At 45.8% G+C, this 27,396-nt stretch overlaps 1 protein-coding gene across 2 annotated transcripts in view; it reads left to right on the forward strand.

The window, feature by feature from the left end:
- Positions 1–27,396, forward strand: part of PIP4K2C (phosphatidylinositol-5-phosphate 4-kinase type 2 gamma) — a 211,053-nt gene that overhangs the window by 99,552 nt on the left and 84,105 nt on the right. For both annotated transcript variants that reach the window (XM_077483610.1, XM_077483611.1), the window contains exons 3-4: positions 1,432–1,528; positions 27,032–27,178. In XM_077483610.1, coding sequence (XP_077339736.1) covers positions 1,432–1,528; positions 27,032–27,178 — 244 coding nt within the window. The remainder of the gene's footprint in view (positions 1–1,431; positions 1,529–27,031; positions 27,179–27,396) is intronic.

Below are 27,396 nucleotides of genomic sequence, written 5' to 3' on the forward strand. Positions count from 1 at the left end.
CTATACTTGAAGGTTTGCCTATGCGCATCACAGTAGAGCACCTGCACTTTATGCGATTTCTATGATCGCAACACGCTGCACTTTGGAATTTATATTGTTTATTTTTCTTCACTATTTTATGTATTTATGTTCCAGATTATATATTAGCAGCAATTAGTATTATTGTTTAATTGGCCACACAGGCACACTTTTTTACCATATCTGTATTGATTTCTAAACTTTTATTTATACCCCGTAACTGTGGATTCAGTACATTGCATTTATCGATAGATATACCCCTCCAACGTACAGCGCACCACTACCTTTCCTATTTACTTTTCATGATGATGTGCTGTGGTTTACCCACACCACGGGTGCAGCGCAGTGCACCTGTGGGTCAGCTTTGCTTTGCCATAGACTTGTATCTTGCGGTCGCTGTGCACTTTCAGAAAGCACACGAAACCCACAAGATATAATATTAGGTTGCTTCCCTGGTTTGAGGTTAAGGGCCACATAGGGGGCTCCGAGGGCCACAGGTTGAGCACCCCTGCTGTATTACATGCTGTTCATACTCAGTTACTGAGATTCCTTTTCTGTGTTCTGCAAAATAACCTGTGTTTTGTAGCCTGCAGTGCTGCTCAAGCAGGGAAAATTTCAACCGGGCAGTAGTACAGAAGTTGATCCACTGTGTACATGCTAATAGCTTTAGACTTTTGGCTGTCTTCTACAGCTTATTTGGTCTCTTTACTACTAAGTAATTTTCAAGCGGCGTTTCACTCTCCAAATCAACATAGACTATTTTTAATCCTCCTTCTGCTAGCATTAGTAAATGAATAGGAAAGTAAGCTCTAACGACCCTCTGATTCTTGCTGTATTGTATTTAATTGTAACTGTACTGTCTGCCCTCATGTTTTAAAGTGCTGCGTAAACTGTTGACGCCATATAAATCTTGTATAATAATCTTTTTTTTTTTTTTTTTTTAACACATCTCTTCAGTTACTTTCTGGTTAGCCTAGATATACATCCCACGAGCCTTTCAAAGGGGGGGGGGGGGGGGGAGAAAGGGGCTTTCTCAGCTAAACGCACCTTCCTGTGTGCATGCCTGAGCTAAGGGCAGATGGATTCCATGAAGTAAATGCTACATGAATCATCTTCCCTTACTCAAGATGGTTGTGTCTAGAATTGCTAGGAGTGTTTTTAAAAGTGATTTTTGAACAAAATAAAGCATGGAGACTTGTATAGATAACTGAGTTTACTTTTGAATATTAAAAATTAAATGAATTGCATTTTTGGTTTGTGGTGCTCGGATGCAGTGTAGTTCTGCTTTAAATGGTTTATCTCCCACTGTAGGATAAAATGTCTAACTTGTGTTTTCAAACACATGCAGTACTGTGTATACTATGTAAATACAGTATGTAATCTCATGTGTATATATTTTTTTTCTTTCCCCAGAGAGAACTTGCCCAGTCATTTTAAATTAAAGGACTACTGCCCACAAGTATTTCGAAATCTCAGAGAGCGGTTCGGAATAGATGACCAGGATTACCAGGTAAAGCCTTGATAGAGTTGGATTTGCTTGCATGACCAAAGTTAAAGCTGAAATCAAGGCAGATGAACACGAATGCATTTTCTGTTTCCATTAATTCTGTATATCATTAAATGCATTTTCTATAATGAAAGCTGTGTAAGAACTGTACCTGTATCCGACTTGATTTTGGCCTTTTTAAAATCTAATGGAAGCCCACTCAACACTTTTTCTCAAATTGATGATGCGCTCCCTGCATCGGAGTAGAACCCGGCTTTAAAGCTGGACTCTGCATCCAATTCTAGCTATACGTTAGGCATGCAACAAGTGGGCTACCTGACAAAAGCAGAATTTTGTGCCTTGAGGCGATTCAGTTCGCATTGTGCGCTATACAAGTATTTCATTAATTCACAATTCCATGCCACTTCTACTCCAATGTCTGTACCTAGTTGTTAGAACCCGATTAGTGATGAGCTTCGAGTGTGTATAATATATATGTGTGTGTGTGTGTGTGTGTATGTGTGTGTATATATATATATATATATATATATATATATATATATATATATATATATATATATATATATATATATATATATATATATATATATATATATATATATATATATATAAAATATCCCAGGTGTTTGTGTGTGTATTTTGTATTCAGTTTAGCTAGATCCGTTCCTGTTCTCTTCCTAATATACTTATAGGCAGGCAGCTGCAGTATTTTCAGTCAGTGTACTGTATCCTGTGCACAGTGTGCAACTAAAGCTCATTGCAGACAATTCATGTTTTCTTCCTAATACTGCAGGCAATTCAGCTAGCCGCAGTATAATCTGTGTGTGTGTGTGTGTGTGTGTGTGTGTGTGTGTGTGTATATATATATATATATATATATCTATCTCTCTATATCCTAGCTTTGTGTAGCTGCATCTCACTGCAGGCATTTCCTTGTGTACCTATTCAGATACATCAAAGACAGTGTCTGGAAGGCCAACAAGGAGAGGCAGACAGTCTCAGGCCAATAAAAGGACAAGCTCTGTGTCTAGAGGCAACAGTGCTGGTAGTGGACACGGTGCATCCTCATCAGTACGTAGCTGTGGGGCATTCTTGTCCTTTTTCCTGCCAGCTGGCTGTGTTGAGCCACAGCATGCCTTAGAGTTGTTAGAGTGGATGACCAGGCCGTCCTCATCCTCTGTTACCCAGGCTGCCAATGCAGGTGCCAAAGTGGCCTATTCCTTGGACTCAAGGTCATCATCAGTTAATCCTTCGGTAGCCCCACTGGAGGAGTCCCCTGAACTGTTCAACCACAGTGTCGTGTACATGCTGCAGGAGGATGTGCAGCGTTTTGAAGGCTCCAATGATGGTACCCAGCTTGAGGAAGGCAGTAACGTGAGCCCAGAGAGGGGGGTTGCCCAAGAAGGACAACATGTTCCAACAAACTGGCAGTGATGTTCCCCCAGCTGCAGCATACTGCAAGGTTTGCTCCAGTGACAGGGAGGGGTTAATGAGCTCACTGACTCTATGTAGGTGCCTGATAGAGAGGAGGAGGCACATCTCCAACGAGGCAGGATGCCCTCCAGGGGCCAACTTAAGGGCAGCCAACCGACTGCATCACACCGCAGAGCTCGAAGTGCAGGGTGCAGGTGACTCCGCTCGTTATTCCAAAAGTTCTTTGGTGTGGGCTTTTTTTGAGACATGCAGCAGATCGCACCGTTGCTATTTGCAACATATGTCTGAAGCGTATCAAGCATGGACTAGACAGCAAGCGCTTGGGCACCGCATGCTTAATCAGACATATGTCAAGCTCCCATGCAGCCCGTTGGCAACACTACCTAAAAGACCCACACCAAAGAACAAGGCGCACCTCTCCTTGCTCCTCATCAGCTGGGATCTTCAACCCCACTATCCCTTCAGTCCTCTCAGAAACCTGCACTGAGAGGAATAAAGGTGTACAATTAGGTGTGTCACTTTCCAAGTCCTTTCAGGAAATCTGCTATCGGTACACCAACGTCCGATTCTAGCAGGCAGATTTCCCCGGCGGCGAAAAGTTCGCTCCCAGCCATCCACATGCCAAGCGGTTGAATGCTAGCTTGGCTAAATTGCTAGCACATCAACTGCTGCCTTTTCAGTTGGTAGACTCTCCCCCCTTCCGTGAGTTTGTTGAATGTGCGGTACCTCAGTGGCAGGTTTTTTTCACGGAAGGTTGTTCCGGCTCTCTACCGCCATGTAAAAGGCAATGTCCATGCCTTGCTGGACAGGATGGGCAGCAGTAAGGTGCATATTACCGCTAAATCATGGTCCAGCATGCATGGACAGGGACATTACCTATCTTTCACCGTGCGCTGAGTGACTTTGCTGGCAGCTGGGAAGGATGCAGGACAGGGTGCAGTAGTGTTGGTGGTCTGCCACCACGCCTACAAAATTCTACTAGTGGTGATTCTGCCACCCCTCTCTCCTCCACCCCTCCTCTTCTTCTTCCTCCACGGCTTCATCCTGTGCTGATTTGTCCTTGGAACCAGCGGTGCTCCATAGGCGTTCAAGGGCCTGTGTAAGTACGCAGGCAAAAAGATGGCATGCAGTGCTTGAGCTGGTGTGCTTGGGGGACAGGAACCACACTGGGGCAGAGATTCTGTCAGCTCTGCAAGGGCAGGCTCAGAGGTGGTTGACACCATGCCAGCTTAAGCCAGGAATGGTGGTTTGCAACAACGGCACCCGCCTCTCCGACAGTGACAGCTGGCCCATGTGCCCTGTTTGGCTCACGTCCTTAACCACTTAAGGACCGCCGCATGCCATTGTACGTCATTACAATGGCATGTACAGGCATAAGCACGTACATGTACGTGCTTTCCTTCCAGCGGGTGGGGGGTCCGATCGGACCTCCTCCCGCTGGATGTGGTGGTCCGTTTCGCTGCAGGAGCGATCCGGGATGAGGGGATGGCCGTTGGTTTCTGGCCATCCCCTCTCGATTGCTCCTGGCGAATGAGAAGCTTCCTCCCTCTGTGTATAGTAAACACAGGCAGGGAGGAAGGGATGTCATTCTCCTCGGTGTGGTTTTATTGACCGGACTACGAGGAGAAGTGAAAGTAAGTGTGCACCAACACTACACTAACACATAGGCACACATAGGTACACAACCCCCCCCCCCCCCCCAATCGCCCCCCGATATTTTTTTTAGGTTCACCGCCAGGTTTTTATAGTGCTAGGTACCCCCATATACTACCCAATAATGGTTTTAACCCCCTGATTGCCCCTAGTTAACCCTTTCACCAGCGATCACAGTATAAGTGTCACTGGTGACGCTGGTTAGCCAGTTAGTTATTTAGGTTTTTATATAGGTTTTTATATAGCGCCAGGGACCCCCATATACTACCTAATAAAAATTTGAACCCCCTGATTGCCCCTAGTTAACCCTTTCACCAGTGATCACCGTATAAGTGTTACGGGTGACTCTGGTTAGTTTGCTTTTTATAGCATCAGGGCACCCACCATTTATTACCCAATAAAGGTTTAACCCCCTGATCTCCCGGCGGGTGATATCAATTAGGTTTTTGGGTCAGGGTCTGCGTCGCCCCAGGCAGCGCTAGGTTAGTGCCAGTACCGCTAACACCCACGCGCAAAGCATAAACCTCCCGTAGTGGTATAGAATCTGAACAGATCAATATCTGATCTGATCAGATCTATACTAGCGTCCCCAGCAGTTTAGGGTTCCAAAAAAACGCATTGTTAGCAGGATCAGCCCAGATACCTGCTAGCACCTGCGTTTTGCCCCTCCGCCCAGCCCACCCAAGTGCAGTATCGATCGATCACTGTCACTTACAAAACACTAAACACATAACTGCAGCGATCGCAGAGTCAGGCCTGATCCTGCAATCGCTAACAGTTTTTTTTTGGTAGCGTTTTATATTTAAATCCGGAAGGCGGTGCTTGGTTTTCGGGGTCCCGTACGTGGCTAGGCTCCCAAAAAGTCCCCCACATGTATCCCCGTACTCGGGGAGAAGCAGCAGAATTTATTTTGGGGTGATATTTGACTTATGCCCATAGCATGTGTGAGCAATATATCATTTAGTGACAACTTTGTGCAAAAAAATTTTTTTTAATATTCCTGCAACTTATGGCAAAATATAAAATATTTCATGGACTCAACATGCCTCTCAGTAAATAGCTTGGGGTGTCTACTTTCCAAAATGGGGTCATTTGGGGGGGGTTTGTGTTATATTGGCATTTTATGGCCTTCGAAACTGTGATAGGTAGTGAGGAGTGAAATCAAAAATTTGCACCCTTAGAAATCCTGAAGGCAGTGATTGGTTTTCGGGGTGCCGTACGCGGCTAGACTCCCAAAAAGTCCCACATATGTGGTATCCCCGTACTCAGGAGAAGCAGCAGAATATATTTTGGGGTGCAATTCCACATATAACTATGGCATGTGTGAGCAATATATCATTTAGTGACAACTTTTTGTAAACTTTTTTTTTTTTGTCATTATTTAATCGCTTGGGACAAAAAAAAATATTCAATGGACTCAACATGCCCCTCTGCAATTTCCTTGGGGTGTCTACTTTCCAAAATGGGGTCATTTGGGGGGGGGGTTTGTACTGCCCTGCCATTTTAGCACCTCAAGAAATGAGATAGGCAGTCGTAAATTAAAAGCTGTGTAAATTCCAGAAAATGTACTCTAGTTTGTAGACGCTATAACTTTTGCACAAACCAATAAATATACGCTTATTGACATTTTTTTTTACTAAAGAAATGTTGCTGAATAAATTTTGCCCTAAATGTATGACTAAAATTGAGTTTATTCGATTTTTCTTATAACAAAAAGTAGAAAATATCTTTTTCTCAATTTTCAGACTTTTTCCATTTATATCGCAAAAAATAAAAATCGCAGAGGCAATCAAATACCATCAAAAGAAAGCTCTATATGTGGGAAGAAAAGGACGCAAATTTCGTTTGGGTACAACATTGCATGACCGCGCAATTACCTGTTAAAGCAGTGCAGTGCGAAATTGTAAAAAGACCTCTGGTCCTTAGGCTGAAAATTGGTCCGGGGCTGAAGTGGTTAACTGCTGCAGTGGTTCTTGGGCAGGTACCCGGGCTTACAGGATCCTGAGGCAGCCCTGTAAAGTCTGTGTGCATTTCCGCTGGTCATATAACGCCAGTGCTTGATTGGCTGACCTTCAAAAGGAATTTAACCTGCCCAAGAACCGCATAATATGTGACATGCCCACCAGGTGGAACTTAACATTGGCCATGCTGCAGCAGCTGCACACGCAGCAGAGTGCCATCAATGTGCACCTGTGTGACTATGGCACCGGGGGAGCTTGGTTTTTCTCTAGTCATCTGTCAAGGACAGCACTAGGGAGATTGGGCTCCACCTCCGGAGGCAGGAAACGCATCATCAGACCTTTAAAGGGTGGTACCTGTCCCTTCTCCCTCAGTCTTTGTGTTTCCTCCACCAGAGGAGGAGGCTGGATTGGCGCTCTCCTTCCCCTGAAACTGTGGCCCATGTGAGAAGGGGAAGGAGGTCTGTGTACCTGGGCAAACAAGATGAGACATCTGGGGTCCCCCGGTCAGGTTAAACACAGCTGTGACTGGAGCTCTCCTCCTAGATACCCCGGGGAGGGCTGGCATTCCCCGCCTGGCGGCTGAATTGAATTTGGCAGGGGAGTGCACAGGCTTTGAGTTCCAGCCTGTGGAATGCAGGAGGAGGGCGGGGACTTCTGGCGGACCACTTCCGGTTCTGGGTCACGCGGCGAGTGTGGGCGGTGGAACCAAGGGCGCCTGATTTGAAAAGCGCCAGCCACAAGATAGATGTGCTGCACCACAGGCTTAAGGGGAAAAGCCTCCAGGCGGTCAGGAAACTTCCGAAAAGAAGCATGGATGCAGCAGAATGTGGCAGTGGAGCCAAACCAGCCCAGGTAGGCAAACACAAGGGTGTCTTGTACCATGGGGCTGGAACAGAGTGGGGGAGTGATGGACAGATTGGATCCGCCCCCCTATTTAAACAGGATCCAAACTAATGTGTCTTACGGCTCTTGTTGGTGGCTGGTGGGGGTGCACATAGGTGTTTGGTGAAGGCATCCTATTTTTACTAAGGTTACGCTGATGGTAGCTTGTCTGTGTTTCCCCTCCTTTTTCTTCTCTTCTCTTGTTTTGGGCTCTGCCCAAAGAACCCGAGAAGTCGGGGGAGGGATGGGTTAAGCCCCTCTGTAAACCCTGCATCGATAAGTTGGTTTACAAGGAGGCTACAGGAGCCTGTAAGGAACTGATTTCTGGGGTACAGAAAGAAATGCACTCATCAAGATAATGCTAGCCAACCTTGAGACCCCAAAACCAGCCGCAGTTTCCCCCGCTTCCACCCCAGAGGAGGGTGACGAATCGGGGGAAGAATTAGATTCTCTGGATGGCCTGAGTGAGACGGCATCATCCAGAGATATTCCGATTCAAGGGACAAGCTCCTCACTCGAGGACGTTGATGCCTTATTGGGGGGTGATTTATGAGATGCTCAAAATTAAAGAAGAGCAAGTCTCCCTGTCCTTGCATGACCGGATGTATCAAATCCTGAAAGAGGATCCAACCAGGGTCTTCCTGGTTCATAGCGCACTAGTGAACTCTATTAAGAGAGAATGGGTGGAACCGGAGAAAAAACTATTTTTTTCTCTTGTGTTTCAGGACAGCCTCTGAAACATAGGGCTCTTCTCTCCGGGACAGGAAACACATTCACCCAAATGGTTAAAAGGCGGTCCTCAAGGCCTTCCCCTTCAGTTTTTGTGTTTCCTGCTGGACGGGAAGGCAGCATGTGAGGAACCTGGGGAGCTTCATGTTCCAGGATTGTCCTGGGAGGGAGCCTCTGAAGTACCTTCTCCTCTGTCCGAAACGGCCCTTTAAGTGCAGTGAAGAGGGCTGCTTGTACACCGCTGCCTATAAGCTCGGGGAGAGTTGGACCTCTGAAGAGCGGCGGATTCCCTACCTCCATTTTGGTCGCACAGTCCGGCCGTTGTGCTTCATCGGAAAGTAACGTATGGCATCCAAGTATGAACGGCGTCCACGAGACATGCGGCACGTCCGTTCCGGGTATAGTTAAGAACGTACGTGTGTCCGAGGAGGGGCTTCTGCGTTCCAACGAACTGAAATGGCGCTACTTCTGGCGGAACCGCTTCATCTGAGGGCGCCAGGAAATGAAGGTTCCAGTTTCCAGGCGCAGCATGTGTGGCTTGGTAGGCGTCCGGAGCCTGTGTAGATCCAGCAGAGGCTGTGACAGACACTAAGGAGCCATGGAGGGCACTGCAGCAGTTCAGGCGGTCAACTCCGGTTCTTCTGGCACCTGCATCTCTCAGGTAAGCATGGTGAGGGCAGACCATGGCTTACTCTGGGAGGGAAAATAAGATCCTTGTGACCAAGGCCTTTCCCTGGGTGGGCAACCACAGGTGAAGGGCTGGGCACTTCTCTCCTTCCCCTGAGCACCGTGGTGGCAACGGTTGGGAACAGGCTTTCATGGTTTCTTTTATTTTCTCTTGCTTTCAGGGTAAAGTACAGGACAAAGCTCAGATACAGCCTCCAAGGAGAAAGTGTACAGTTTTTGGGACAAAACTTGAGCCCAATTGGGAGAAGCCGATTTACCCTGAATGTGTCAATAGTTTATCTAAGGATGACTCCGTGACTGAGTGTCAGAAGATCCTTTCGTCAGTTAAAGACTAGATTGCGTCCACCTTCAAATCGTTTAGAGGAATGATGGATAGGATGCAGGGTCCCTCTGTGCCCTTATCTAGAGTGGCAAGTTTGCCCTCCCTGTCTGAGCCCGGTCAGGAGGATAGGGAGAGGGAGCCCGGGTCGCTGGCCTCTGCCCAGGAGGACTCGGGGTCTGACTCTGAGGAAGATTACTCCAGAGGGTCCAGGTACAAATTGACATTGGACGATGTGGGGGATTTGTTAAAAGCGATCTATGACACCCTAGAGATTAGAGAGGAGTAGCTTTATAAGCATGAGTTCGTGTATCAGGGGGTGTCTGCTCAGAAATAGTTTTCCCTGTGCACAAATCTCTAGTGGAAGCGATCTTGCTGGAGGGGGAGCACCCTGAGAGGAGACCATTCTTTTCGAGCAGTCTCAAATGCAGATTTCCCTTCGAGAAAGACGCGGCCCAGCCTTGGAACAAGGTTCCTAGGTTGGATGCGCTGCTAGTAAAGGTCTCCAAAAAGACTGATCTGGCCTTCGATGACCTAGGATCCCTTAAGGACCCAATGGACAAAAAGGGTGATGTGCAGTTGAAGAGGGCTTGGGATGCCTCCTCTATTGCACTCAAGCCTGCCCTTGCAACCACCTGTGTGGCTATAAATTTGGAGTGCTGGTTAACCCAGTTAGTCACATATTTCTGCAGGCACGTCCCGACAACAACTGTTAAAGTCCTTTCCCTTATTGTTTAAGGCAGTTGGGTTCCTAGATGATGCTTCTGCGGAGTCAGTAAAGCTAGCGGCTTTGGTTAACACGGCAATAAGGGCCGTATGACTGAAAGCCTAGTTGGGAGATGCAGCATCGAAAAAAAAGGCTTTGGGGATTACTTTTCTCAGGCGACGACCTTTTTGGTCCTGGGCTCTAGGAGGCCCTGGAACGTACCAGGACAAAAAAGCCTTTCCTGAGAAGAAGCCTGAGAGCAGGTGTCTTTTTCGAGGGCTTAGGCAACAGTCCCAGCAGGAGAGAGAAAACACTGATGAGAGAAACACTGATCGGGTCACAAGGGGCGTGGCAGTGGAGGAATATTATTCAATCCTCCTCAAACTACCTCAAAATCCCAATGACTCCTCTGTTCCAGTGGGAGGAAGGTTGGGGGATTTCCTCCCACAATGGACAAACGCAACTTAATGCCCGTTTATATTAGAAATAATAAAAAACGGTTACAAGTTGGAGTTCAGTGCCATTCCCCCACCTGCCTTCCTAGTAACCAAATTACCCAGAGACCGGGAGAAGGCAGAGGCTCTGAGTCTGCGCTTGGGAGAGTTGTTAGATCAACAGGTCATCATCCGAGTACCAGATGCGGAACACGGACAGGGGGTATATTCCCACGTGTTCGTAGGTCGAAAGCCATAAGGCAAATTCAGGTTGATCCTCAATCTCAGACCCCTGTACAGGTTTATCAGGTACAGGCGGTTCAGGATGGAGTCTATTTTTACGATAACTAACCTCCTGTTTCCCGAATGCTTTATGGCAACAGTCGACCTCAGGGACGCATGTTTGCATGTACCGATACATCAGGAATTCCAGAAATTCCTCAGGTTGGCTGTAAGGGTGAACTCGGAAATCCTCCACTTCCAGTTCAGGGCTCTTATGTTTGGCCTAGCATCCTCTCCCAGGATTTTTACAAAAGTCCTGGCAGAAGCTTTAGCTCCGCTACGTGTCGGGCCATTACAGTGATCCCCTATTTGGATGAACTTCTGTTTGTCGCCCGGTCCTATTGGCAGCTAGAAGAGGATCTACAGGAGGCGCAACACTTCCTGCGTTGGTTGGCTGATCAATCAGGACAAGTCACAGTTGATCCCAACCCAGGTAGTACTGTATCTGGGTTTCAGAATTTCCTCTGTAGAGGGGAAGGTGTTTCTCCTATCAGAGAAGATAGAGAAGGTAGGTCTGGCAGTAGCGCGGCTTCAGACCAATCAGGAAGCCCAGGTCAGATGTCATGAGTTGTAGGCTTAATGACATCCTGTTTCCCAGCAGTCCCTTGGGCAAGGATCCACCAGCGCCCGCTGCAGGCTCTTTTGCTGCATTATGGGGATGGCAGCCAACAGCGTTTGGATCTACCCATGCCACAAGGGTTAAAAGGACTTTGTGGTGGTGGCGAACCAGTCACAATTTAGACAGGGGTCTGTTGTGGTTCAGACCAACAGCTCGAGTGCTGACAAGACGCCAGCTCTTTCGGCTGGGGTGCACACCTGGAAAAAGATCTGGCTCAAGGATCCTGGTCTCAGGGGGAAGCCAGACGGACATCAAATCGGAGGCAGTTGCTGGCAGTACAGAGGGTAATGGCAGCCTTCCAGTGGAAAATAAGGGGACAACACCTCCAAGTAAGATCAGACAATGCAGCTGTTGTCGCCTATATAAACAAGTAGGGGAGGACCAGGAGCCCTGCTTTGCAGAAGATAGCGGGAGAGATTTTCTCTTGGGCCGAGATGAATCTAGCGTCACTGTCAGCGGTTCATTTAAAGGGAGCTCAGAACTTGCTGGCAGGCTTTCTCAGTCACCAGTGTGTGAAACGGTATGAATGGTCACTCAACCAGGAAGTGTTCGAGCAGGTGGTGAGGATTTGGGGCATACCAGAGGTGGATTTGTTCGCCTCAGAAAGCAACAAGAAGGTTGCTCAGTTCCTCTCGCAGGATCAAGCCAAAGGGATAGATGCCTTTGCCAGTGCGTGGCACTTCAAGCTATGCTATGCCTTCCCCCCCAGTAAGGCTTGTGGCGGCAGTCCTTCAGAAATTTCAGACCCAGGTAACGGATCTCATTCTGATAGCCCCGTTTTGGCCAAGAAGGGCTTGGTTTGCAGTCCTACAGAAATTGGCAATCTATCCTCCGATTAATCTTCCGAGGAGGGAGGATCTAGTCACACAGGGTCCTATCCGGCATCCCCAAATAAAGACCCTCAGGCATACAGCATGGTATCTGAGGAACAGCTATTAAGGGCCCAAGGTTTTTCAGAGAGGGTCATTAAGGCTCTCTTAGAATGCCGTAAGCCAGTGACCAGGGCCATTTACACCAAGGTGTGGAAGAGGTTCAATTCCTGGTTGGTTGAACAGGGGCAGGAAGATCCAGGTATTCCAGCAGTGCTGGACTTCTTCCAGGCAGGGGTGGAATTAGGGCTTTCTGTCAACACCCTGAAGGTACAGGCTGCCGCGTTAAGCGTCTTTCTTCAGGTCCCCCTGCAGCAAGATCGTTTTGTACAGAATTTCTTTAAAGCCCTCTCCAGGTCCAGGCCAGTGAAGGTCAAAGTGTGTCCCTCCTGGAACTTAGCCTTGGTGCTCTCACAAGGAGTCCCTTCGAACCTCTGGAGAAATCTGATGCTAAATGGGTATTTTTAAAAACCGCTTTTTTGATTGCAATTACCTCAGCCAGAAGAGTGAGTTGCAGGTGCTCTCTATTAGAGAGACTTTTTTGTTAATTTTTGAGGATAGGCTTAAAATAGATCCTAGTTTCCTCCCCAAGGTTTCTTCTGCTTTTCACAGAACTCAAGACATTATCCTGCCAACATTCTACTCCTCAGTGGGTGATGAGGAAGGAGGATTTAGTTTAGTTGGTGTTAGGTGTGGCCTTTTAGTTTATTAAAAAATTAGCAAAGAGTTCAGCAAGTGAGAATCTGTTAGTGAATTTTGCGGGGTCACGCAAAGGACTTAAGGCATCTAAATCCATAATCGCCAGATGGATTAGGATGACGGTTTTAGAGGCATACAGGTTGGCAGGAAGGCAAGCGCCTCTAGTTAAGGCACATTCAACTAGGGCGGTGTCAGCTTCATGGGCAGAGAAGGCCAGTGCCACTCCAGAGGAGATCTGCAGAGCAGCGACGTGGTCCAGCTACTCCACGTTTGCAAAGCATTACCGCTTGGACCTGGCTGCTAAGGATCAGGCATTCGGGAGAAAGGTCCTTCAGGCAGTGGTCCCGCCCTAACAGAGTAAGTTTCTTGCTTATCATCTCAGAGGCTGTCCTGGAAGTCGATAAGAGAAAACCGAAGTTGGCCTTACCGGTAACTTTTTCTAGGAGTCTTCCAGGATAGCCTTGTTTCCCACCCAGAGTTTTTTAGCGGAAGTAAAAGGGATATACTAATGTTGTGCCAGTGTGTTATGTCTTTCAGAGCCTTCCGGCGGTTCTAGTGTAAATTGAAGGGGAAGGCCTGGAGGACTGCCTTTTAACCATTTGGGTGAATGTGTTTAATGTGTCGGAGGGAGGAGCCCTATGTCTCAGAGGCTGTCCTCGAAGACTCCTAAAAAAGCGTTACCGGTAAGTCTAACTCTGGTTTTCCCAAGTCTGGAGAGGAGGTTCCCCTTCAGTGAGGACCCCGCCTGTGTCTGGAACAAGGTTCCTAAGGTAGATGCATCCTTGTCCCAGTGCGCTAAATCATCAGACCTTGCATTTGAGGACATGGGTGTCCTTAAGGAACCCATGGACAAAAGGATGGAGGTGCAGTTAAAAAGGTCATGGGAGGTAGCATGACCAATTTACAACCTGTGATGTCCACAACAATAGTGGCTTGCAATCTGGAGGTCTGGCTGGAACAATTGCAAGGGCATTTAGAAAGTGTGACCTCAAGGTAGGAGATTTTGGATTCCCTTCCTATACTGCACAAAGCAGTAGGCTACATGGCAGACTCTTCTGCAGAGTCGGTCAAGCTGTCAGCAAAGACCGCTGCCCTCGTAAATTCATCTCGCAGGGCACTATGGCTAAAATCCTGGTCTGGGGATCCGGCCCCGAAGGTGAGGCTATGTGTTATCTCCTTTTGAGGGTGACCTCTTGTTTGCAAAGGATCTAGAGAAGGTTCTGGATCACACTGCTGACAAGAAGGCCTTCCCTACCAAGACTAAAAAGGCGCCAGTGAAACTTTTTTTTTTTTTTCCCCAAAGGCAGGGACAGTCACAAGGACAAACTTCTAAAGGGTCAGTTCCTAAAAAAAAAAAAAAAAAAAAAAACGGTGGGGAGGAGGAAAACAGAAGGGCGTTCTGTTTTCCTCTCCTAAGAAAACCACTTGGTTCCCGTGGGGTGAAGACTGGGGCAGTTCCTCCCACAGTGGCAAAAGACTACCCCAAATACCTTTATTCTGAGGATAATCAGGCAGGGTTACTGAATACATTTCGAGCACACTCCGCCTATGAGGATGTGTGTGACCAAAACTCCCAGAGATCCTCAGAAGGCGATGGCCTTACTGTCACAAATTGGTGATTTGGTAGACCAACAGGTACTTGTTCCAGTGCAATGACAGGAGGTAAGCCGCGGTTTCTACTCGCATGTGTTTGTAGTAAAGAAACCGTCTGCCAAATTCCGTCTAATTTTGAATTTAAAGTTACCAAACAAGTGGGTAACAAAAAAAATTCCGCATGGAAACAATCCTTACAGTAAGATCAGTCCTTCCCCTAGACTGTTTCATGGCCTCCCTCGATCTGAGGAACGCCTACCTACACGTCCCCATTCACGAGGACTCTCAAAAATATCTGAGGATAGCGATTCAGTGGGGAAGGCAGACCCATCATTTTCAGTTCAGTGCCCTGCCATTCGGCCTATCCTCCTCGCCAGGATATTTACAAAAGTCCTGGCAGAAGCATTGGCTCCCCTAAGACTGAAGGGGATCAAGGTCATACCATATTTGGACAAGCTTTTATTCTTTGCCCCCTACAATCTCCAACTACAGGGAGATGTGTGAGCAGCCATCTCCTTCCTAAAAGTACTGGGTTGGTTGATAAACGAGGAAAAGTTGCACCTAATCCCGACACAGGCCTTACAGTACCTGGGTTTCTTGGTGGACTCGTTAACGCAAAAAATCTTTCTCACAGAGGAGAAAGTAGAAAGGGTGAAGGCGACTGCAACTTGGTTACAAACCAATTGGGTAATTTCCCTCCGCTCAGCTATGTCGGGACTGGGTCTGCTGGTGGCAACAATCCCCGCGGTTCCTTGGGCAAGTTCCCATTTCAGTTGCCTTTATGCCGACATCCTAAACAGCTGGCAAGGGGCACAAGAATCCCTAGATACGACTATCCATCTATTTTCAATTACCAGGAGGTCTCTGTGGTGGTGGAGAAAAGAGGAGAACCTAGTACAGGGTCTATGGTGGTCTCTTCAAGTCTGTTCTCATCACTTCGGATGCCAGTGCTTGGGGCTGGGAGGCCCATTTGGGGTCAAAAATAGCCCAAGGACGCTGGGAGAAAGCACAGTCCCAAAGGTCAGCCAACTGGAGAGAGTTGCAGGCCATCTGGGAAGCATTAAGAGCATTTGCCAGAGATCTGAAGGGCCACCACGTACAGGTCCTCTCGGACAGCGTGGTAGCAGTCTCATATTTAAACAAGGAGGAACGAGATACCCTTCCTTAATCAGACTAACAGAGATGATCTTGCATTGGGCAGAGAAAAACCTAGGGTTGGTCTTGGCTGAACCGCCTGGCAGATTTTCTGAGTCGACACCAAGTGTGCGAATCAGAATGGTCCCTAAACAGGGAAATCTTTCAGCTGATAGTGCACAAGTAGGGTCTCCCAGTGGTGGACTTATTCGCTAGCAGAACAAACGCCCAGGTTCCAGTTTACTTCTCACTAGAGAGAGAAGCAGGGGCCAAAGGGATAGATGCCTTGGCACAAAAGTGGACCTTTCTCACCTGCTACGTCTTTCCCTTATTCAAATTTATTCCTCTAGTCCTGAGGAAATTTCTTCAAGAAGGGACCACGAGCATATTAGTGGTTCCATATTGGCCAAAAAGGCAGTGGTTTTCGACGCAGTACGCCTGTCAGAGGAGCCTCCCCTCATGCTGCCCGAGAGGGAAGATCTGCTGTCCCAGGGCCCAGTTCTGTTATCAGAAATACGGACTCTGAAGTTATTGGCTTGGTGTCTGAGGAAAGCCTCTTGAAATCGCGAAAGGGCTCTGACAGGGGGGTAAATACAATTCTTTCCAGTAGAAAGAAGGTAACCCGAGCAATTTATGATAAATTTTGGAAAGTTTTTTTGTTCATGGTTAGATGCCAAGAAGGTGTCTAAGTTTCCCAGCAGTCTTGGAGTTTCTACAAGACAGCACGGATAAAGGACTGGCCATTAGCACTTTGAAGGTACAAGTTGCGGCTCTATCTGTTTTTCTTTTAGAGCAACCCCTGTCATTAGACCCGCTAGTTAGTAGGTTCTTTAAGGGTTTAGCCAGAATTAATCCTGTTCTGTTTTAGAATTTTACCCAAATGGGACCTGTCAACTGTACTACAGGGATGGGTAAAATGGTCACAGGAAGAAGAGCCCTTCTTAACCACTTAAGGACCGCCGCATGGCAATGTACGTCAGCAGAATGGCATGTACAGGCACAAGCACGTACATGTACGTGCTTGCCTTCCAGCTGGTGGGGGGGTCCGATAGGACCCCCTCCCACTGGATGCGGCGGTCCGTTTTGCTTCAGGAGAGATCCGGGATGAGGGGATGGCTGTTGGTTTCTGGCCACCCCCTCTCGATCGCTCCTGGCGAATGAGAAGCTTCCCCCGCTGTGTATTGTAAACACAGGGAGGGAGGAAGTAATGTCGTTCTCCTCGGGACGGTCTTGTTGACCGGGCTGCGAGGAGAACACAGAAAGTAAGTGCACCAAACACTACGCTGACATGTAGGTACACATAGGCACACAAATCCCCCCGATCATGCTCCCCCCGTCAGTGTCACTGATTGCAATGATCATTTATTTACTGATCACTGCATTTAGTGTCAGTTGTGACAGTAAAAACTGTCAGGGCAGTTAGTGTTAGGTCCAGCGTAGCCCCCTACCCCCCCCCCATAAAGGTTTAACCCCCTGATTGCCCCTAGAGTTAATCCTTTTGCCAGTGTCACTAAGCGATCGTTTTTCTGATCGCTGCATTAGTGTCACTGGTGCCGCTAGGTAGCTAGTTATTTTTTTAGGTTCACCGCCAGGTTTTTATAGCGCTAGCTACCCCCATATACTACCCAATAATGGTTTTAACCCCCTGATTGCCCCTAGTTAACCCTTTCACCAGCGATCACCGTATAAGTGCCACTGGTGACGCTGGTTAGCCAATTAGTTATTTATGTTCCCCGTCAGGTTTTTATATAGCGTCAGGGACCCCCATATACTACCTAATAAAGATTTTAACCCCCTGATTGCCCCTAGTTAACCCTTTCACCAGTGATCACCGTATAAGTGTTACGGGTGACTCTGGTTAGTTTGCTTTTTATAGCATCAGGGCACCCACCATTTATTACCCAATAAAGGTTTAATCCATCAATTAGGTTTTAGAGTCAGGGTCTGCGTCGCCCCAGGCAGCGCTAGGTTAGTGCCAGTACCGATACCGACACCCACGCTCAAAGCATAAACCTCCCGTAGTGGTATAGAATCTGAACAGATCAATATCTGATCAGATCTATATTAGCGTCCCCAGCAGTTTAGGGTTCCAAAAAAATGCATTGTTAGCGGGATCAGCCCAGATACCTGCTAGCACCTGCCTTTTGCCCCTCCGCCCAGCCCATCCAAGTGCAGTATCGATCGATCACTGTCACTTACAAAACACTAAACGCATAACTGCAGCGATCGCAGAGTCAGGTCTGATCCCTGCGATCGCTAACAGTTTTTTTTGGTAGCGTTTTTATATTTAAATCCTGAAGGCAGTGCTTGGTTTTTGGGGTCCCGTACGTGGCTAGGCTCCCAAAAAGTCCCCCACATGTGGTATCCCACCGTACTCGAGGAGAAGCAGCAGAATTTATTTTGGGGTGTAATTTTACTTATGCCCATAGCATGTGTGAGCAATATATCATTTAGTGACAACTTTGTGCAAAAAAATTTTTTTTTTAATGTTCCTGCAACTTGTGGCAAAATATAAATATTTCATGGATTCAACATGCCTCTCAGTAAATATGGGGTGTCTACTTTCCAGAGGGGTCATGGGGGGGGGGGGGTTTGTGCTATTTTGGCATTTTATGGCCTTCGAAACTGTGATAGGTAGTGAGGAGTGAAATCAAAAATTTGCACCCTTAGAAATCCTGAAGGCAGTGATTGGTTTTCGGGGTCCCGTACGCGGCTAGACTCCCAAAAAGTCCCACATATGTGGTATCCCCGTACTCAGGAGAAGCAGCAGAATATATTTTGGGGTGCAATTCCACATATAACTATGGCATGTGTGAGCAATATATCATTTAGTGACAACTTTTTGTAAACTTTTTTTTTTTTTTGTGTCATTATTCAATCACTTGGGACAAAAAAAAAAAAAATATTGGGCTCAACATGCCCTTCAGCAATTTCCTTGGGTTGTCTACTTTCCAAAATGGGGTCATTTGGGGGGGGGGGGGGGGGGGTTGTACTGCCCTGCCATTTTAGCACCTCAAGAAATGAGATAGGCAGTCATAAATTAAAAGCTGTGTAAATTCCAGAAAATTTACTCTAGTTTGTAGACGCTATAACTTTTGCACAAACCAATAAATATACGCTTATTGACATTGTTTTTACTAAAGACATGTGGCTGAATACATTTTGGACTAAATGTATGACTAAAATTTAGTTCATTCGATTTTTCTTATAACAAAAAGTAGAAAATATCTTTTTTTTTTTTTTTTTTTTTTTTTTTTTATTTCAGTCTTTTTTCTTTTATATCATAAAAAATAAATATCGCAGAGGCAATCAAATACCATCAAAAGAAAGCTCTATTTGTGGGAAGAAAAGGACGCAAATTTCGTTTGGGTACAACATTGTATGACTGCGCAATTACCAGTTAAAGCAGTGCAGTGCGAAATTGTAAAAAGACCTCTGGTCCTAAGGCTGACAATTGGTCCGGGGCTGAAGTGTTTAACCACTTTCAGACCGGACCATTTTGCTGGTAAATGACCAGAGGTCTTTTTACACTTTGGCACTGCGCTGCTTTAACTGGTAATTGCGCGGTCATGCAATGTTGTACCCAAACAAAATTTGCGTCCTTTTCTTCCCACAAATAGAGCTTTCTTTTGATGGTATTTGATTGCCTCTGCGATTTTTATTTTTTGCGATATAAACGTAAAAAGACCGCAAATTTTGAAAAAAAATGATATTTTCTACTTTTTGTTATTAGAAAAATCCAATAAACTCAATTTTAGTCATACATTTAGACCAAAATGTATTCAGCCACATGTCTTTGGTAAAAAAAAAGTCAATAATTGTATATTTATTGGTTTGCGCAAAAGTTGTCACATCTACAAACTAAGGTACGTTTTCTGGAATTTACGCAGCTTTTAGTTTACGACTGCCTATCATTTCTTGAGGTGCTAAAATGGCAGGGCAGTACAAAACCCCCCCAAATGACCCCATTTTGGAAAGTAGACCCCCTAAGGAAATTGATAAGAGGCATGTTGAGCCCATTGAATATTTTATTTTTTTGCCTCAAGCGATTGAATAATGACAAAAAAAAAATTTTTTTTTTTTTTTTACACAAAGTTGTCACTAAATGATATATTGCTCACACATGCTATGGGCGTATGTGAAATGACACCCCAAAATAAATTCTGCTGCTTCTCCTGAGTATGGGGATACCACATATGTGGGACTTTTTGGGAGCCTAGCCGCGTACGGGGCCCCGAAAACCAAGCACCGCCTTCAGGCTTTCTAAGGGCGTAAATTTTTGAGTTCACTTCTCACTACCTATTACAGTTTTGAAGGCCATAAAATGCCAAGATGGCACAAAACCCCCACAAATGACCCCATTTTAGAAATTAGACACCCCAAGCTATTTGCTGAGAGGCATGTTGAGTTCATGGAATATTTTATATTTTGCCACAAGTTGCGGGAAAATTACAAACTTTTTTTTTTTTTTTTTTTTTTAACAAAGTTGTCACTAAATGATATATTGCTCATGCATGCCATGGGCATATGTGAAATGACACCCCAAAATAAGTTCTGCTGCTTCTCCTGAGTACGGGGATACCACATATGTGGGACTTTTTGGGAGCCTAGCCGCGTACGGGGCCCCGAAAACCAAGCACCGCCTTCAGGCTTTCTAAGGGCGTAATTTTTTGATTTCACTCCTCACTACCTATTACAGTTTTGAAGGCCATAAAATGCCAAGATGGCACAAAACCCCCACAAATGACCCCATTTTAGAAAGTAGACACCCCAAGCTATTTGCTGAGAGGCATGTTGAGTCCATGGAATATTTTATATTTTGCCACAAGTTGCGGGAAAATTACAAACTTTTTTTTTTTTTTTTTCACAAAGTTGTCACTAAATGATATATTGCTCACGCATGCCATGGGCATATGTGAAATGACACCCCAAAATAAATTCTGCTGCTTCTCCTGAGTATGGGGATACCACATATGTGGGACTTTTTGGGAGCCTAGCCGCGTACGGGGCCCCGAAAACCAAGCACCGCCTTCAGGCTTTCTAAGGGCGTTACAGTTTTGAAGGCCATAAAATGCCAAGATGGCACAAACCCCCCCCCAAATGACCCCATTTTGGAAAGTAGACACCCCTAAATTTAGGGGTACACTAGTGAGACTAGGTAATAAATGGCGGGTGCCCTGAAACTATAAAAAAATAACTAACCAACCAGCGTCACCTGTAACAGTTATATGGTGATCACTGGTGAAAGGGTTAACTAGGGGGCAATTAGGGGGCTTTATGCGGTAGTATATGGGGGTCCCTGGCGCTATAAAAAGCTGCAGCGAACCTAAATACCTACCTGCCTAACTAGCGTCACCTGTGACACTAATACAGCGATCAGAAAAACGATCGCTTATTAGGCTGGGTTCACACTGGAGCGATGCGGGAACGCCACGAATGCGCGGCGGGTTCCCGCATCGCATGCCTCCCGGCGGCAGTTCACACTGCCCTATGCGAACTGCTGGGAGTGTCAGTGAAATGTTACTGACACCCCCAGATCAGTTCGCATATCGCAGTGCGATCTGCAAACTCGGATCGCATGGTGTGAACACCCATGCGATCCGATTCTGCTGCGGGCCAAAAAAAGGGTCCCGTGCGAATTTGCGGCGGGTGCGGTGAATGGCTGAACTCGAATCGCACAGAGATCGGATGTGATTTGCACTGCAGTGCGGTGCGAATCACATCCGTTCTCATAAACCGCTGCAATGTGAACCCAGCCTTAGTGACACTGGCGACGGGGGGTGATCACGGGGTTAAACCTTTATTGGGGGGGTTAGCGGGGTACCTTAGAACTAAAGGGGGCTAACCCTAACTGCCCTAACAGTTATTAGTCACAAATGACACCCGCCGGGTGATCAGGGGGTTAAACCTTTATTAGGTAATAAATGGCGGGTGCCCTGAAACTATAAAAAAATAACTAACCAACCAGCGTCACCTGTAACAGTTATATGGTGATCACTGGTGAAAGGGTTAACTAGGGGGCAATCAGGGGGCTTTATGCGGTAGTATATGGGGGTCCCTGGCGCTATAAAAAGCTGCGGCGAACCTAAATACCTACCTGCCTAACTAGCGTCACCTGTGACACTAATACGGCGATCAGAAAAATGATCGCTTATTAGGCTGGGTTCACACTGGAGCGATGCGGAAACGCCGCGAATCCGCGGCGGGTTCCCGCATCGCATGCCTCCCGGCGGCAGTTCACACTGCCCTATGCGAACTGCTGGGAGTGTCAGTGAAATGTTACTGACACCCCCAGATCAGTTCGCATATCGCAGTGCGATCTGCAAACTCGGATCGCATGGTGTGAACACCCATGCGATCCGATTCTGCTGCGGGCCAAAAAAAGGGTCCCGTGCGAATTTGCGGCGGGTATGGCGGGTGCGGCGAATGGCTGAACTCGAATCGCACAGAGATCGGATGTGATTTGCACTGCAGTGCGGTGCGAATCACATTCGTTCTCATAAACCGCTGCAATGTGAACCCAGCCTTAGTGACACTGGCGACGGGGGGTGATCACGGGGTTAAACCTTTATTGGGGGGTTAGGGGGGTACATTAGAACTAAAGGGGGCTAACTCTAACTGCCCTAACAGTTATTACAGTCACAAATGACACCAATGCAAAAAAAAAAAAAAAAAAAAAAAAAAAATGACATTGGTGTCACTGTGACTGGGGGGCAGGGGTAATTGGGGGGGTGATCGGGGGGTAAAGGGGGGGTGTGAGTGTGCCTGGCATGTTCTACTGTGTGTGTGAGTGTTGGTGCAACTTACTGATCCGCTCTCCTCCGTGTCGGAACGAAAAATACCGACACGGAGGAGAGAATACATCACTTCCTCTCCTGTGTTTACATTACAGGAGAGGAAGTGATGTCACCGGGGATTTCTATTCGTCGGGAGCGATCGCGAGGGGGTGGCCATGAATGAATGGCCGTCCCCTCGTCCGGGATCGCTCCCGAACGAATACCGACCGCCGCAGGCACCGGGCGGGGGCCCGATCGGGCCCCCGACCCGCGGGAGGCAAGGGACGTACATGTATGTCCTTATGCCTGCCCGTGCCATTGTACCGACGTACATCGGCGTGCGGCGGTCGGCAACTGGTTAAAATGGATCACGCTCAAAACAGTTGTCTTTGTAGGTATATCCACAGCTAGATGCATTTGCGAGCTTCAGGCACTTTCCATTAAAGAGCCTTTTTTGCACATTTTTAAAGACAGGCTGGTGCTACGCACAGACGCAGGATTTTTGCCCAAATTGGTGACAAAATTCCATAGAACCCAGGAAATTATTATGCCTTTTGTTCTGTGGGTCCCCCACCAATCCAAAGGAAGTAGAATTCCACCAACTGGATGTGAGAGCCTGTGTCTTACAGTATCTGGAGATGTCGAAAAGCATTAGAAAATAAAATGCACTTTTTATTTTACATGTGGGTAAAAAATTGGGGTCCCAAGCTTCAAAAAACCCAATTGCGAGATGGATTTAAACAGGCTATTGTGGAAGCTTACAAATTTATGAAAATGGAATGTCCTTCCCCCTCATCCTCAGTGCAAGACCAAGCGTTTGGGAGAAAAGTCCTCCAAGCGGTAGTCCCCCAGCTAATCTTGCAAGTTCTAATTTATCCTCTAGTGCTGTCCTGGACAGACTAGAGAAAACCAGAGTTAGACTTACCGGTAACTCTGTTTCTAGGAGTCCTCCAGGACAGCAGGGATTCCCTCCCTATATGCTGTTATGTTGGGCGATTGTTTTGTATACTATAATGGGGTAGTTGGTGCTACCTGGTATATGGGCCTGTATGTTATTTTTATACCCTAAATGTTTCCAATACAACAATGGGGCTAAGGATTTTTATAATGAATGTTCAACTGACAGTATAGGTATCCAGGACCCTATTTTATAGCATATATATATATATATCTATATCTATATATCTATATCTCTAAAAACCAAACTATATATTTCCAGAAGTATAACGTAATTGCAGTTGACAAAGGATTACAGTTGAACCCCCTGTGGGTACCAAGTTTCCAACCTAGCAGGGAACTTCGCATAAATAAAATAAAAATCACAATAAAGTGCAAATAGTGTTTATACTAAGAAAAGATTATGTACCATATATGTGTTTGACCAGTGCAGTAAATGGGTAAAGACCCCAACCCCCCAGTCTTTTGCAGGTTAGTGGGGGGAAATAAAGCAAAATTAAAAACGAACAAAGAAAGTGACTGCATCCATCACACCAAAGACCTAGTAAGCTGCAGTATATTACATTTTTGATTGGGGGTTTAGATGCTCTTTTTAAGACAGCAGCTCTCCATTTAGCATATTGATAATATAGTGTGTTTCTAATCTAGCTATGTGCTGTTTCAGTGACATAATTCTCATTGTTCTTTTCTTTTGAATGATAGAGTGCTTAACAGGGATTTGTGTGCTAAGTGAGTTTTAAACATTTCTAGAGTCATGCACTGAGTAGTTTCATATTCATGAGCCTTTCTTCTGCTTGGGATAGAATCTATAAAATCCTCTTATTACAGCAAATCTGCTTATCAGAATGAACACAAAAATGTCTTTAAATTCCTAGAAGTTCCCTGTGTGAAGGTGCTACTGAAGAAGCCATGTTTATTCAGGCTTAAATTGCTACTTGGGTTTCATTACTCTTGAGTAAATTGGCACAGTGAAGCACCCATAGAAGATAATGACGACTGAATCCTGGCCATGTGACTTTATATTTGCACTAATCTAGTTTCCATAGTATAAACAACTTGAAGCTAGGTCTAGAAAGGAGCATTTACAAGGCATGGTGAATATGGGGTATGTAAGACAAGAACTGCATCAAGGAGAGGGGGGCAACTGGCAGTTGAACAAACTAATGGAAAATGCAGTTGTTCTATAACCTCTAAATATTTCACAGAACAAAGAGGACTATTTGTGTGGTATTCCAAGAAGAACTTAAAGTGGAGGGCCAGCCCAAAAAAAAAAAAAAATTTTCACTTACCTGAAATGCTGTTGCTAGGCAGTCTTCCCATCTGCCTCTTCCTATTCCGCGCATGCGCAGTAGGAAACGGGCAGTGAAGGCGCAAGGCTCCACTACCTGTTTCCCTTCGTTAGGATGGAGGCGCCGGCAGCCGATCCGATGGACGGATCGGCCTCGGGGCAGCCGACATTGAGTGATTGTTGGACAGGTAAGTGTCCTTATTAAAAGTCAGCAGCTACAGTGTTTGTAGCTGCTGACTTTAAAAAAAAAATAGTGGCCGGAACACCCCTTTAAAACTCCATGCAAACTACACTCACTGAAATAAGTAACACGTCACCATTTTTCGAGGTAAATATATTCTAAAGGTGCTATTGACCTTTTCACCACATGTCGGTAACAACCCATGCAAAATCCATACATACAAAGAAACCAAAACAAGTTCAGAAATGAAGTTATGTGTAATGAAATAGCATGACACTAGGAAAAAGTATTGAACACATGAGGAAAGGGAGGTGCAAAAAAAATGGAAAGCCAAGACACCAGCTGAAATCTGTCAGTAATTACAAAGCAATCCTGCCCCCCGTCAGTGCAAACGAATATCAGCTGATTCAGTCTCAACTGATGGCATATAAAAAGTCACAAACCTCTCATGATGGGTAAAAGAAAAGAGCTCTCTAAAGACCTTTGGCAACCTTATTGTTGCAAAACATACTGATGGCATTGGTTACAGAAGGATTTATAAACTTCTGAACGTTCCGGTAAGTACTGTTGGGGTCCTAATCCAGAAGTGGAAAGAACATCATTTCACCAAAAACTGTCCACAACCAGGTGATCCTCACAAGATTTCTGACAGAGGATGGAAAATAATAAGTGGTGTTGTCCAAGGACCAAGGTTTGTGCAAATGTTATAGAGCCTACTAAATAGGGGATAGATTTATAGCATTTTTTCTTATTAATAATGGTGGCAATCTGCGATTTTTTTTTTTTTTTATTTTTTATATCGTGACTGGGACATTATTGCGGACACTTGACACCATTTTGGGACCATTGTCATTTACACAGCGATCAGTGCTATAAAATGCTTCCACTGACATGACAGCGATCACTGCGCCCTATCACAGGGAGCAGTAGATAACTGTCATGTCACTAGGCAGAACGTGGAAATACCTTGTTTACAAAGGCATCTCCCCGTTCTTCCACGCCATGACGTGATCGCAGACCCCTGTGGAATCTAGTCCACGGGACCAGCAAGCATGGAGCGTGCGCCAAAAGTGCAGCGTCTTAAAGGGGACATACCTGTCCCCATCCCATTTGCCCAGCAATGCCATTGTGCCGATGTGAATAGTTGTGCGCTGGTCAGCTAGTGATTAAAACAAAGTTTTATTAGAATGAATAACAAAAATAGACTTTAGATAAAATGCATATAGAACAATGCAAGAGTGGTTAAAACCTACTCCTGGTCCACCATCTATTCAGAGTCCAACGGGCTCAAGGGATGCAATGAGGGGGGCCTGGAGAGATTCTGAGTATAGCAAACAACCCATAGAATGCATTAAGGTGAAAAAACTTTTAACTTTACAGCCCCTTTAACTTTTTTAACAATTTGAGCTACAGTAGCTCTTTTATTGGATCAGACTACACAGGCAAGCCCCACAAGCATTGGTGAGTTTTCTCTGCCTATGACCCTGTCGTGGTTTGTCGTTTTTCTTTTCTTGGGCCACTTTTGTTAGCTCCTGACCGCTTAATGCTGGGAACATTTCACAAGAGCTGCAGTTTTGGAGTTTCTCTGACCCAGTCATGTAGCCCAGTGGTTCTCAAACGTATTATTCTAGTACCCCCAACGGGTCTTCAGGTTTTCCTTTACTTTTGTACAGCTGCTTTACATCAATATCAATGACATGGTAGTGATAAAGGGCTATGTTGTCTAAGGGAAGTTCCTAAAACAAAAAATTGATGGCACTTGAGGACTGAGGTTGAGAACCACTGATCTAGCCATTGCAATTTGGCCCTTGTCAAAGTTGCTGAAATCATTATGCGTGTCTATTTTTCTGCTTTCAACACATCAACTTTAGGGATAACATGCTTGCTTTCTGCCTAATATATCCCACCATCTGATCATAATGGTATGCGTTATGTATGTATATACATAACGCATACTATTATGACCAGATGGTGGGATATATATTTGTTATAATTTGTAGCCACTGGTAATGCTTTTAGGGCAGTGGTGTAACAATCATAGCAACTCGTATAAGACCTATGGCTCTGATTTGTGAATACTCACCTTTTCCCAGTCGATGGAGTGCAGCAAGCTTTTGCAACTGGGTGGGGCCTTTGTTTGCTTTTTGGGCATTAATATCGATGATGGGATTTCAGGGGACCCCAGTTCATATTTTGCATTAGAGCCTAAAGAAGTTTAGCAATACTACTAGTTTGTTATATACAAAACAGAAAAATATTCACCTTTTATCTTCCTTTTTTTTTTTTTTTTTTGTTTCCCCCAGGTTTCCTTAACGCGCAGTTCACCTTATAGTGAAAGTGAAACACATAATGGCCGCTTTCTTCTGTCTTATGACAAGACCCTAGCAGTTAAAGAAATATCCAGTGAAGATGTTGCAAATGTGCACAGTATCTTGTCTGATTACCACCAAGTGAGTAAACCTTTATCATAGTAGGTTATATGGTATCTTCAGTATTTTACTGCTGTGACATTTCTTAAAGCGGTTGTATACTCATTTTTTTTTACTTTTACCTACAGGAAAGCCTATAGTAAGGCTTACCTGTAGGTAAAAAAAATATCTCCTAAACCTGTACGGTTTAGGAGATATTCTCCTCGGTATGCGCCGCTGACTGCAGCGGCGCATACGCA

Source organism: Lithobates pipiens, unplaced genomic scaffold (genome assembly GCF_037356315.1).
Source record: "Lithobates pipiens isolate NorthernLeopardFrog02 unplaced genomic scaffold, aLitPip1_a1.2 Scaffold_16, whole genome shotgun sequence".
In the NCBI taxonomy this organism is placed as follows: Eukaryota; Metazoa; Chordata; class Amphibia; order Anura; family Ranidae; genus Lithobates; species Lithobates pipiens.